This window comes from Chlorocebus sabaeus, chromosome 18 (genome assembly GCF_047675955.1).
Source record: "Chlorocebus sabaeus isolate Y175 chromosome 18, mChlSab1.0.hap1, whole genome shotgun sequence".
In the NCBI taxonomy this organism is placed as follows: Eukaryota; Metazoa; Chordata; class Mammalia; order Primates; family Cercopithecidae; genus Chlorocebus; species Chlorocebus sabaeus.
The window spans coordinates 10179807-10194842 of record NC_132921.1 but is presented as its reverse complement, the minus strand read 5'-3'; the positions used below and the strand labels follow the sequence as shown (position 1 = coordinate 10194842).

General features: G+C 35.0%; 1 protein-coding gene across 7 annotated transcripts in view; it reads right to left on the bottom strand.

Moving 5' to 3' along the window:
• The window catches only part of RTTN (rotatin), a 198292-nt gene that overhangs the window by 165494 nt on the left and 17762 nt on the right, over nt 1-15036 (bottom strand). For 6 of the 7 annotated variants that reach the window (XM_073006242.1, XM_037987996.2, XM_037987997.2 and 3 more), the window contains 2 exons: nt 14806-14921; nt 2971-3150 (listed from right to left, as the gene is read on the bottom strand). In XM_073006242.1, coding sequence (XP_072862343.1) covers nt 2971-3150; nt 14806-14921 — 296 coding nt within the window. The remainder of the gene's footprint in view (nt 1-2970; nt 3151-14805; nt 14922-15036) is intronic. The other variant, XM_008013806.3, reaches the window with a different exon arrangement.

Genomic DNA, 15036 nt, shown 5'->3' with positions numbered 1-15036 from the left:
GATACTTTTACCACTAACATTCAAATTCAGAGATAACCTCACATTTAAAAATACAGTCAGTAAGAATATTTTAAAGAAATATTTACACATATTAAAATCACCTTTAACAGACTTCATACAATGGAATATTTTGTAATAAAAGTTAAATTAATGCTATAAGCAACCTCGAAAAGGAGTTGAGAGAGTACCTACTTTATAATTTCATTTAAACAACATTCAAAACAGGCCAATTGATCTACAGTGACTGAAGTCAGAAAGCAGTGTGGCTCAGAGAAAGAGGGAGAGGTAACAGATGGGAAGGGGCCTTTGGAATGCTGGTAACATTCTATTTTCTGTTATAAGGGTGGTCACCTTTTAAAGACAGATACATTCACTTAAGTAGAAAAAGCACAGAACTATGTACTTTTTGGAATGTATATGAAAGTTAAAAAAAAAAAAAAGCCTTTACAGATTTAATGTATTTTTCCTGATAGCATTTTAAAAATAATTTAAAAATTTAAGTGTTCTGATTTAACTAACAGTACACAATTTCAGAAACTGTGACTAGCAAACACACAGAAGAGACACCAGCCTTGGGCACTTTCAAAAAGTGCTTCTTTTTAATAATTTCCCCGCCATACATTCTCACAATTATCTTTTCCATGTACTACTCTTTTTCTCCATTCTTTAGCTAAAAACAATAAAACCTGTGAAACTATAATATTTTTAAATTATGCTTATAATAAAGGCACATGTTTAAGCACTCAGCCTTTGATCTAGTAATGCCCTTTTAGGAATGTAAGAATCCAAAATACGAGTAAATATGTGTAAGTAGCAATTCAACATAGTGTTATTTATCAAAATACCAAAAAAAGAAAACAGAAACGTAAAAGCTTCATTTCTGGAGTCCTTGTGGAAATCATAGAACATCTTTCTGGTAAAATATTAGCAGCCATTAAAATTTATGAAGTGTTTAGTTACTTCATATGTTAGATAATAAGAAATGTATGTTAGATAATAAGGATGTAAATGTATGTTAGATAATAAGAAATGGTTTTTTAAAAAAAAGAATCAATAGGCTGGTACAGCGGCTCACGCCAGTACTCCTAGCACTTTGGGAGGCCGAGGTGGGTGGATCACCTGAGGTCAGGAGCTCAAGATCAGCCTGGCCAACATGGCGAAACCCCATCTCTACTAAAAAAACACAAAAATCAGCTGAATGTGGTGGCTCACACCTGTAAACCCAGCTACTTGGGAGGCTGAGGAAGGAGAATCACTTGAACCTGGAAGGTGGAGGTTGCAGTGAGCCAAAAAAGTGCCACCGCACTCCAGCCTGGGTGACAGAGTAAGACTCTGTCTCAAAAACAAAACAAAAAAAAAAAATTAAAAATAAATAACTTTTATGGATGCTGTCAATTGGACTTAAAGCAGAAAAGAAAAAAGCCTCAAAACTAATTTGAAATTATGAATGAATTTTTATTCTTCGTACATCAAAATGTTTTTTAAATCAACATCTTATTTTCTGAATAAAAGTTAAAAACTGAAAACACCAAAGTTAAGAAAAGAAAGGGCTAGGTAAAATAGAAAAGTAGGAAAAAAAAAAAAGTACTAGAATAAAGACTAGCACAAAAGATAGTTTATTGCTATCATGGGCAGAAAAGCAGCTTTGTGAAAGACACCTAAAGCAACATGTTAATCAAAAAAACAACTTTCAAAAGATATATTAAAGTATAAAATCATATATTACGTAACTCAAACTACAAATATGTTTAGACATAAAACAAGTTACCAAATATTAACTAGGTGAATCAAATAAAAACCAGGATATTTAATCCTACCGAAGATATCTTCTGAAATTCTTTTGATCGGGTGCTAAAATAAAAATATTAAGCAATTAAGTTGCTGGCAGAAAGGAAAGAGAAACACATGTGACCAAAAAAAAAAAAAAATTTCCCTTAAGTTACTAAAATACACCACACACCAGTAATTTACATGAAATACAACAAATACAATAGGAGAGTCCTCAGAAATCAACTTCATCAACACTTAGAAACTAAAGCACTGCTAACACTATTTTTAAAAGATAAAACAAGAAAAAGAAAAGGTTCCATGACATTAAGATATGCTAACTACAAAATAATTTCTGAAGCAGTAATGGAAACTATTGTTTGTATTCTATGTATCAAGGAACTTGGGAAATAGTGAATAAGTAGAGAACTCTGACAACATGTACCTAGCTGAAGAGAAGGAAAGGCTACTCTTGATATTAATGGTAAGAAGCAAGACACACACTGCAGAGATAAGATCAGTAGGCTTTCAATGCCCTCCAATCAATTAAAAGATACATCAAGTGTACCAAATATATATGTATATGTGTGTGGAAAAATGTAGTCATATAGAAGACATAATCTCTTCCCTCAAGTGATCCCAAAGTTATTAAAGAAATGAAACCAAATAACATATACATCTATATGTCTATATTTGACTTATTTGGTTTCATTTCTTTAATAACTTTGGGATCACTTGAGGGAAGAGATTATGTCTTCTATACGAATACATACACGTATATGTATATGTACAGATAACAGCAAGTCTTGTCTTTTACAAAACTAAGTTCTACAAGGCTAGGGAATAATTCTAACCTATTCAGTTTTACATCCAGCAAGTAAGTAATACTGCTAGCCCACTGTGGGCAATCAATAAATTATTCACTGAATGAACAAAGAATAAACAAACAAATGTATAGACTGCAATAAAACATATGCAATAAAAACAACAGCAAGATTAAAAAATAATTTCCCATCAAATGTTTTGTCAAAATTGTTCAAAATGTTAGCCATTTCTCAATTTCTACATTTCCCATATAATCTGTTACACTTATTTTGAAAATGGCCTAAAGCACAATACCTTCACACCATGAAAACAGCAGAAGAAATTTACAACAGAGCATTTATTTAGAATAGTCAGTAAATTCCAAATGAGCGGCATTACCTGCCTTACCTTTTCAACAGGGAGAAGCGTTTGTAGCAGTCGAACTGCAAACAGGGAAATGCTGATAAAGGCCATTCTGTGGTGCACAAGCATCACTTCTGGTTGCTCCAAATTGATACTACTTTTATGGTAGCACATGGTTTCTCCAAGGGCTCCCAATACCAGGAGTAGTTTCTCTTTCTGAAAACATTTACACAACACGAAACAGAAGAAAACAACCAATTTTATGGGCCAATGTACAAAAGCCATGGAGAACAGTTTAAAATATTATCATTATCATTAAATAGGAAAACAAACCAAAACAAAATTTATTCCTCTCTCTGAGAATTACCAATACCTGCTGACATAATTTAAAAAGCACAAAAGAATGATCAACAAACCACCTACATTTTAAAAATACAATAATCTGTAAGTATTTAATATGATGAATCTTAACTAACAATGAATAAGTATAAACAATAAAATACAAAAGGTAAATGAACCATAAATTCCTCCTAGTTTCTAGTGCTTAACTGTTCCAATGTGGAGCAATTAACACATAAACCTCTTGTCAAGTATTTCTTACGCTTACTATACGCCTAACACAGTGGCAGGCATAACGGGAAAAAAAAATGCATTAGTACAAGAGACATGATGATCCCTGTCCTCAAACTGATACCAACATTTCTAAAGAAATGAATCAAGGAAAGTCAAATAATTAAAAAGCAATTCAATATCAAATTGTATAAACTCTCTTTAGATAATAAGGTTTCTAGTGGAAAATGCTATGCCATCATAAATTTAAATAATTTACTACTTCAAGAGAAATCATATCTTTTAAACTAAAAGGTATACATTAAATATGAAGAAGAACCTACGCATAGTAGACTGACTTGTAAGTCACATCAATATTGACAAAGCATATCCCAGATATACTGATATGCCCCCATAAACTAGCGGGTAAAAGGACACCCTCAGTAAGACAGGGGGAAAAAAAAAAAACTGAAGTACTTACTTTAATTTTCCATTGAAAACATATGAAAATAAGAATGAGAAATACCTGCAAACTAACAACAAAAATCTAATATATCAGAATTTTTTCAATTCAAGGATGACGATACAGGGAACAACTAAAAGGTATGAGGCCCAAATATCACAAGTCGTTGGCAAGGATATGGAAAAATTGGAACCCTGGTGCATTGCTGGAGGAAATGTAAAATGGTGCAGCCACTGTGGAAACCATAATGGGCAGTTCCTCAAAAACCACAGAATTATCATATGATCCAGCAAATTCTACTTCTGGGTATATACCCAAAAGAACTGAAAGCAGGGTCTCAAAGAGAGATGTATACACACCCAGGTTAACAGCAGCACCATTCACAACAGCCAAAAGGTGGAAACAATGAAAGTGGTCAATGACCAATAAATGCAGAAACAAAATGTGGTATGTTGTATATACATACAAGAAAAGGAGGCCAGGCGCAATGGCTCACGCCTCTAATCCCAGCACTTTGAGAAGCCAAGGCAGGCACATCACGAGGTCAGGAGTTCAAGACCAGCCTGACCAACATGGTGAAACCCCGTCTCTACCCAAAATACAAAAAATAGCTAGGCGTGGTGGGACGTGCCTGTAATCCCAGCTACTCAGGAGGCTGAGGCAGGAGAATCACTTGAACCCAGGAGGCAGAGGTGGCAGTGAGCTAAGATCGCGCTACTGTACTCCAGCCTGGGCGACAGAGCAAGACTCCATCTCAAAAAAAAGAAAAAGAAAAGAAAAAAAGGGTGTTGAGCATTCAAAAGGAATTAAATTCTGATACATGCTACAACACGGGTGAACTTTAAAAACATAAAATAAAATAAGCCGAATACAAAAGTAAAATAAGCCAGATACAAAAAGACAAATACAGATTCCACTTATATGAGGTAGCAGGGGCTGGGGATAGGCAGAATGAGGGGTTATTGTTTAATGGGTACAGAAATTCCATTTGAGATGACGAAAAAGTTGTGTAGATAATAATGGTTGTACAACAACGTCACTGCATAAGTAAAAGGAAGACAAAATAATCCACATAAGCAAAAAAAAGGCAAAAACTTTTGAGAGTAGACCAAGCATAACTATACTATAAAAAGTTTAAATTTTCCTATAAATGAAACAATTTCATATTGAAGTAAAAAAAAATTAAAAATTTATACATAAATCCTTAACTGTCATGGGATTAAGAGTAAAAAAAGAAAAGAAAATTAAAAAAAAAAATCTTTGTGAATAAAAGGTTAAAAGTTCAATGAGTAGTAGAATTAAAACAAAAAATCTAAGCAATATGATAGTGAATAATTTAGGGCAAAATAAATTAGAGTAATTTTCTACTGATGACATGTTTAACAATAAAGACTCAATAAAAATGAGTCTGTGACCTGAATAACATAGAACATCAACAAAACATGTTATTGATATGATATGGATTTATAGATTTTAACTCAGTCTTTTTGAACGTAATTAAAATTAATAGCATAGACTTTGAACACTGCAAAGAATATAACTTCTCTTCAAGTTTCCAAGAAACACTGACAAAAATCAACTTTAAAAATACTTTACCACAAAGAAAACTTCAATGTATATTTAAGGCTATATTTCTCTGATCCCCAAGAAATAAAACTAAAAAGTAATAAATACTTAAACCAAAAGTAGAACAACCCTTACAAGATTAAAACAGAAAAAGTAAAACATCCTCATACAAATAACTACTGGTCTAGAGAAAACAAATTGGAAATACAGTGACAGTCTTATTATACTGACAGGCAATTAATTCCTCCATACAGTATTTCTCCATGAAAACAGTACTAAGAACAACATCTCTATTATTCAAGATTAACTTTGATAATTTACAACTTAAATCAAAAAATATATTTAAGATCTCAGTATTGTAGGGCTTTTTCTAAAAGTCGATTTACTTGTGAAATTGTTTAAAATAATCTTATTAATTCTAATGATGAATTGAGTACTTCTCAAAATATCATAAAAAACAAGTACTTTAAGAATGAGTTTTACAGTTCTATTTCCAACATTTCTTCTAAGCAAAAAAAAAAGTGGTTTTTTTTTTGGTTTTGTTTTGTTTTTTAGGAAAGGACTGAAAAACAACAGTAACTGGTGAACATTTTTTAATTCTTTGGGCTAAAGATGTTTAAACAACAACCCTAAAGGAGTTGATCGGGGGAAAAGACCAGTCCTCACAGGATAGTCATAGTTTTTACAACAGAAGGTACAAAACTGAAATGCCAGGTTAGCAAAATTTCTTAAATATTACCAATAAAACAGATTTTATAGTATAAACACATCTCATACATTACCACTGCAACATACAATGGGTTGTGGATTCTACAAGGCACCTGGAGTAAGAAACTGCAGCAGGCTCTGCCCCTCACATGCTCCCAAGGGTCCTTCCACACTGCAGCCAGTCACAGTTCCTCGTGCCAGTCTCACCAGGCACTTCCCTGATTAAAAGCAATCTCATCCTGCCTTCAGAGGAAAGGCAGGACTACTCAGCACCATGTCAAAAAACCCCTACCAGCAGACCCTCATTTATCCCACCAGTCTCTCTCCACTATCTGCACCTCACATTTCATGCTCAAGGTGCTTGTGTTCCATCTACCACCAGCCCCATCCTTTATCTCCGATCAGAACTATCCACGCCTCTTTGTCATGACTCATGGTTCATTCTCACTCTCCGCCAGATTAAAAAAAAAAAAGTTATTTTATTTGGTTGGCCAAATGCTACTTATAATTTAAAACTCAGTTCATTCAGATCTACGAAAAGCCCTCACTGAGGCCGGGCACGGTGGCTCACGCCTGTAATTCCAGCACTTTGAGAGGCTGAGGCAGGAGGATCACTTAAGCCCAGGAATTTGAGACCAGCCTGGCCAACATGGCGCAACCCAGCCTCTGCTAAAAATACAAAAATTAGCCAGGAGTGCTGGTACATGCCTGTAATCCTAGCTATTTGGGAGGCTGAGGCACAAGAATTGCTTGAACCTGGGAGGCGGAGGTTGCAGTGAGTCAAGATCACGCCACTGCACTCCAGCCTGGGCAACACAGTGAGACTCTGAGTCTAGGGAAGAAGAAAAAAAAAAAGCCCTAACTGACATCCCAAGTTCATAGCTCATAGTGTTTTCAAAGCACCAATGGCAACAAAACATAATGGCTATAAATACAAAACCTCAAGTGACCCTGAAAAATAAATTGAGCCTAAGTTATGTAGTTTGCAGGGTCATGATAATTAAATGACTTCATAAATAGTGCTTAGTGTCTGATATATAGTAAGTGTTTTATTTAAAGTACCTTAGTTTAAGTGTTATTCCTGTATGCTTATCTGTTTTACTAATGTCACATTAGTAAAAGTAATCTATCACCCACAGGCATTAAAAGCACTACATCTTATTTGATACCCCAAGTGCCTAGCATATATTAATAATAGGCAATCAGGAAATGTGAGTTAAAATAACTGTCTTTGGAATGGTGGCAGCAGCAGGGAAGGTCTATGTAATTAGAGATCCCATTACCCCCGTTATCAATTCACAATCTGGTCCAAACATCCTTAATGAGCCCTTGCTGGATGCAAAGCCCTTATCTTTAGTTTCTCTCACGATCCTCTTAGCCCATCTTGAAGTCCTACTAACATTCTAGAATTCTACCAACATGCCTTGATGTTGAAGTGACCAGTTCACAGCAGGTCAGATGGGAATTCAGAAGCAGTGAGTCATAAAGATGAAAAGACTGCTTTCCAATGACGGCAATGACAGGAATGACACAGAAGAAACACGGGAAAAAACAGAATATAGACCTAAGAGTCTAGGTTATCTGGCAGGAGGTGAAGGCTACTTTCTCCTTGCATGCTGAACCTAACTAAGCATGTAAATAAGGAAAAAACAGACTTGATTTGATGATGGAGGACTAGGGGAAATGACACATGACATACTTTAGGTCAGCATAACTAATTTTGGTGAAAATATTTTTTCTTTGATTTACTTGAAGTAACATAAAAATATTCAATTAACGGGGGAAACTGAAATTCCCTTCCAGGCTGAGTTACAGAGTTCCAGACACGATTGATGCTACTGACATTAGCACTGGGTGGAAATACCCAGAGATCTGATTATATATCCTCAGGTACTTAATTTCTAAATTGATAGCAACATGTATTATTTTGTTCCTTTAATGACTCAACAAAAATACTGCTTCTGTCTTTCTTTTGAAAACTGGCAAAAGTATGAACATGAAGAAATTTTACTTGTTTGCTTCTTTTAAAATATAGCCAAAGAAAAGAGACATTTATTCTTTTTAAATAAGTAAAAGTAAATCAAATATAATTTCAAGTACTTCTGTTTTATTTAGCATTTCTAACATACCAACTGGCACTTGTACAACAGAATTAACCTTTAAAGTAAAAATAATTCATTGAATCATAAAGTACCAGCAGCCAAAAGTTAAAGTGAATGACTAACTTTTACAGAGAAATATTCTGGCCAAGAAAATTTAAGTTAATTTCAGAAACAACTGATAAAGCATTCCTCACACTTCAAAGGAAAAATTTACTTGTAGAAAACCTTCAATATGTGAAAAATCTCCTAAAAGTACTACAAAATAGTGTGATAACCTTAAGGACTAAAGAAACACCAAGATTCAGAACTATTATCTGAAAACTAAAGACTTGAAAATACACCCATTTTAAAACATGCAATTTGTTTCTCTTTTTAAGAGGCTTGCCGGGCGCGGTGGCTCAAGACTGTAATCCCAGCACTTTGGGAGGCCGAGGTGGGCAGATCATGAGGTCAGGAGCTCGAGACCATCCTGGCTAACATGGTGAAACCCCGTCTCTATTAAAAATGCAAAAAAATTAGCCAGGCGTGGTGGTGGGTGCCTGCAGTTCCAGCTACTCGGGAGGCTGAGGCAGGAGAATGGCAGGAACCCAGGAGGCGGAGCTTGCAGTGAGCCGACATTGCACCATTGCACTCCAGCCTGGGTGACAGAGCGAGACTGTGTCTCAAAAAAAAAAAAAAAAAAAAAAAGAGGCTCATGTTATGATAAAAATACAAGTTTGGATTTCTTTCTTACATGGGTATTGTTACTATGTAAATATCTGTACTTTATGTTCAGACCTCTATTCACAAGGATTTCAGACAGCCTGTAACAATGTTTAATTAAATACAGACCGACTTACATCAAAATAGCATAAAGAAAAAAAACTTGATAACTGTAAGAGTCAATATATACTTTTATGAGTAACAAATTTTGATTCTACTGCCCTGATAAGGCAGCAAAAGGGAAGGGAGGGAGGGAGAGGCGAAGCAAGAAAGGGAGAGGAAGGAAGACCAGACATTAGGAATTCATATTAATAGAAGAGACAGAATGCCAAATCTTCAAGATAGGCAACGTTATCAGATGACAATTTCAAAATGAAAGATATAAAATGACAAATGATTTATGATATTTTGAAATGTTAAAAAAGATATGGTTTCCAGTTACATGGAGACATACCCTGGTATTCCACAGATCTCTTAAATATTATGTTGTAGTATAACATTCCTAAGGCTACTACTGTACATGTGTTGATTACTCATGCAAAATATTACTTATCAAAACACTTCTTGCAAAAAAATAAAATTTAATGCCATATTTTCTAAAATTATCTACTCTACTGAAATACGAACAGCAAAAAACAAGGTATCCTGATCTCTCTACACTTTAAATGATTATTCTAAAGTTGATCCAGAATTTTCACTCTAGATAAACGTACATTGAAGCCCCTAATAACTCACAGATAGGCCAGTTGCTTAAATGACCTAATCTAAAAATTTATGTAAAACTTCCAATTCTGGCCATGAAATAATAACAAGGACTTCTCCTGTCCTTCACCAGAAATCAACCAGAAAGTGGCACAGTAGACAGTGCAGGACTATGATGCCACAGAGAAGGAAAATAAGCAATAAGAGTCCTACTATACCTGAAAACAATTACTGTACAGCAAACACAGGCAAGAGAAATCCAAAGAGTCTGACAGTCTCAATGACATTAGGAGACGAAGATGCTTGTGGAAGCTGACATGGTTAGGAATTATGGGAGAGCTATGCAAAGAAAGAGTTTCAGAGACCTAAACAAGTTTCCATCTAGTCCATGCTGAGATTAGGTGGCTTATATTATAGGTAGATACTCTGTAAATATAGGCCAAAGATGATTACTGAGATTTAAATTGAACAAGTCCCAGGGCTCACACAAGACAACAAAACTCAATCTTTAGCCAGGCAGAGTAGACAGCATCAATAATCACTTTGAACATTCAATAGAGGTCCCAAAGGATCACACCTCAGGAGCAGAGTTTAACCCCAAGCAAAGGTTCTTCTAGATCAGGGTTTCTCAATCTCAACACTTCCTCAAGGTTTTTTGACATCTTGAGCCAAAAAATTCTTATTTGTGGAGAGCTGTTCTGGCTTCTATTTATTAGAAGCCAGTAGCACCATTCCAGGTGTGACTATCAAAAATGGCTCCCAACATTGCTAGATATCCTCTGGGGAGCAAAATTACCCCCAGTAGAAAACCATTATTTTAGATCCATTCTACCAAATCTTTTAAAGCCTTGAGACAATGAAACTGCTCTACAAGTAACATAACCACCTGTCAGCCTCAAACTTCTGGGTTCAAGTGATCCTCCTGCCTCGGCTTTCCAAATAGCTGGAACTATAGGTATGCACCTCCATGCCCAGCTAATGTTACTAATTTTTTAAGAGATAAGGTCTTGCTTTGTTGCCCAGGCACATCTCAAGCTCCTGGCTTCAAGTAATGCTCCCATGTTGGTCTCCCAAAGTGCTTCCGAACCCTCCCAAAGTGCTTCTAAAACGGCAAAATAAAAAATCAAGACGCTCAGCATGGCAATATTGAAAAGGTCCAGCATCCAATCAGAAATGACTACACATATCAAATATTAAGATCCATAAAGAGAAAAATCAGCCACAGGACAAGACCCAAAACTGAAATACTCAGATGTAGAAGACCTATACACTGACAACTTCAAAACATTGCAGAGACAAATTAAAGAGCTAAATAAGGCTGGGCACAGTGGCTCATGCCTGTAGTCCCAGCACTCTGGGAGGCTGAGGCAGGCCGATCACTTGAGGTCAGGAGTTCGAGATCAGCCTGGCCAACATGGTGAAACCCTGTCTCTACTAAAAATACAAAAAAATTAGCTGGGCATGGTGGTGCACACCTGTAATCTCAGCTACTTGGGAGGCTGAAGCTGTAGTGAGAGTCACTTGAACCCAGGAGGCGGACATTACAATGAGCCAAGATCATGCCACTGCACTCCAGTCTGGGTGACAGAATGAGACTCCATGTCAAAAAAAAAATAAAAATAAAAATAAATAAACAGCTAAACAATTGAAGACATACATATGGTATTCACAGATCAGAAGACTCAACACTATTAAGATGTCAGTTTTTCCTGAATTGATCTACAAATTCAACTCAATTCCATTCAAAACCACAGCAGGCTTTTTTTTTTTTTTTTTGTAGAAATTGACAAATTTGATTGATGTTGAAAATACAGAGGAACTAAAACAGCCAAAACAACTTTGAAAAACAAGAACAAAGTTGAAGGACTTATATTACCTTATTTCAAGACTTACAATAAGCTTCATTATAGCTACACTATAGGCCTTCACTATAAGCTAGAATAATTAAGTCAGTTGGGTATTGGCACCATAAGAGAAAACTGATCAATCAAATAGCGTCCAGAAGTAAACCCATATATAGTTAATTGGTAAAGAATTCAGGAAAGAAAAGATAGGCATTTGAACAAATAGTGCTGAGAAAATAATTATATACCCATAAAAAAAAAAAAAAAGTTCATTCCTTACCTTGTCCTATATACAAAGATCAACTCCAAATCAAAGATATAAAACCTAAAACATAACGTAATAATTCTAAAAGAAAGTACAGGAAACATTCTTTGTATCCCAGGTTAGGCAAAGATTTGTTAGGTAAAATATCAAAAGCATGATCCATAAAAGAAAGATTAAGAAACTGAACCTCATCAAAATTAAGTATTTCTGCTCTTCAAAAAGCTAAATAATCATCTCAATGAAGACAAAAAAAAAGGTTAGGCAAAATACAATAATCATTCACAATCAAAACTTTCAACGAACTAAAAATACAGGGAACTTCCTCAACTTTATAAAGGCAGCTACAAAATACAAACGTACTAGAGCTAATATTACATTTAATAGTGAAAGATTGAAGCTTCCCCTTTAACATCATGAAGAAGGCTCTCACCACATCCATCCAACATTATACTAAAAGGTTCTAGCCAGGGCAATTCAGCAATTTAAAAAAATTAAAGGTATCCAGAGTGAATAGAAAGAAATAAAACTGCCTTTATTCACAGATAAGATGATCTTAAAACCGTTTTTATTCACAGATAACATGATTTTATAGGTAGGAAATCCTAAGGGATCTACCAGAAAACAAAAAAAAGAAGAAAAAGAAAGAAAAAAAAAAACTAGCAGAACTAGTAAGTTCAGCAAGGCCACCAAATAGACAATCAATACACAAAACTCAATTGTATTTCTATATACTAACAATGAACAATCCAAACATTTTTTAAATTTTCATTCACAATGGCATTGAAAAGAATAAAATACTTAAGAATAAGTGTTTTAAAAAGACCTAGACTTGCTCTCTAAAAGTTACAAAAGATGCTGAATATCATCAGTCACTAGGGAAATGCAAATTAAAACCCAGTAAGACACCATTGCACATCTATCAGAATGCCCTCCCTCTCTGCAAAACAAAACAAAAACTGAACATAATAGATGTTGAAGATGTGGAACAACTGGAATATCCACAGGAATGTTATTTGTAATGTCTAGAAACAACCCAAATGTCCACCAACACGTGAATAGATAAACAAATTGTGGCATGTCCACACAATGTAATACTACTCAGAAATAAAACGAATAAACTACAGTAAGCCTTCACGTAACATGTTCAACAGGTTCTTGGAAACTGACTTTAACAAAACAGCATTACAAGTTCCATGCCATTTAACTAAGTGCTGATGAGAAAAAATAACTGGGTTTGTTATAAGTCAGTTTGCTTAAAGTCACAGTTTCCGAAAACCTATCTATGATGCCAAGTGAAGAACTGCTGTTCTGCTACATAAACAACATGGCTCAGCCGGGCACAGTGGCTCACACCTGTAATCCCAGCACTTTGGGAGGCCGATGCAGGCAGATCACTTGAGGTCATTCTACCATAAAGACACACGCATGTGTATATTCACTGCAGCACTATTCACAATAGCAAAGACATGGAGTCAACCTAAATGCCTATCAATGGCAGACTGATTAAGGAAAATGTGGTACATATACACCAATGAACACTACGCAGCCAAAAAATGCATGAGATCATATCCTTTGCAGCAACATGGATAGAGGTGGAGGCCATTATCCTAAGCAAACTAATCCAGGAACAGAAAACCAAATGCTGCATATTCTCACTTAAAAGTGGGAGCTAAACAATGAGAACACATGGACACAAAGAGGGGAACAACAGACACCAGGGATTACTCGAGGGTGGAGAGTAGGAGGAGGATCAGAAAAATTACCTGTCAGGTACTATGCATATTACCTGAATGACAAAATAATCTGTACACCAAACCCCCATGACATACAGTTTACCTATATAACAAACCTGCACACGTACTGCTGAAGCTAAATAAAAGTTTTTTAGAAAAAGAGGATGCTCACTTAAATAAATCTACCCTAAAGACATACCTGTACATTTATGAAACAGCATAAACACATTATTCATTGTACATAATTTATATTAACAATATCCATCAAGAGACTGGGTTAACAAATACACAACGAAGCATTTGCTACCTATAAAAAAGAATGAGAAAATCTCACATCTAGATAGATAGGGAATAATCCCCATACATACCCTATGCATGTAAGACGTATTTTTAAGTTATAAAAACAGGGTGCAAAACAGTGTACATAATATACCACCTTTTACGCAGGAAGGGGAGAGGATAAGAATCTACATACTTAGTTGCTTACATTTGCAAAAATAAAATAAAAAGAGAAAAAAATAGCCAGAAAATAAAAATGACTACCAATTAGGAAAACATCTTCAAGGTAACTGAATAGGAGGGAGGCATCCCTGAGCTACATTTTTATGAAGAAAAAACAATTCCCAATAGTGAAACAAACGAAAACAAATCTAATTTAATGCTGAATTGATAACGGTAGCTTTAAGGCACAGTATTTTGACTGTATATCCTTAATGAGATTAGTCTATGTCAAAAAGAACTGCCAGGAAATCTTGAACTTTTTAGTAGAGTCGTTCATAGTAACGTTAATACTGCTGTTCTGAAACTATCTTATGTATGTTTAAAGTCAAAGCTAATAAGTAATTATGCTGATACTGCTAGGAACAAAGACTTTCTACAAGTAAGCACAAGGATAAGAAATACAAATTTAAAATAAGAAAAGTAACAATATAAATTCACGATCTTTAAAAATATGTATTTCTTAAATGTTCCTGAAAGGAAAGAATGATATCACAGTAGCTATAACCACTTCTAATGGCCTGGTTTTGGTCTTAATATACCTTCCGCTATTAGCAGTAACCAGAACCTTTGGAAACATAGGCCTGTTCCAGGCTATTTATACAATAAGCATGGGACATACTGAGTCAAAAAGAAAAAAGATTTGAACACTAATGAGACAATGAAACCAGCTTAAAAGAACCAAAATCTTAAAAAAAAATACTATTCCCTATATCCCAAAGAAAACACTGATTCTCACCATATCTATACCAAAAAGGCTGCTGTCATCCCAGATATCTGTTGAAATTGCTTCACCAATAAGTGTCATATCCTCTGCAAGCAATTCCAGAACTCTTATTATCATTTGTCTGCTACCTAGGAATACAAACAGAAAAATGTAAAGGAGAAAAAGTTACTTAACTTTCAAATAATCAGCTGAATATCATATTGCTCACTTTTCTAGTTAGTCATGCTCCAACATTTTCTCTTC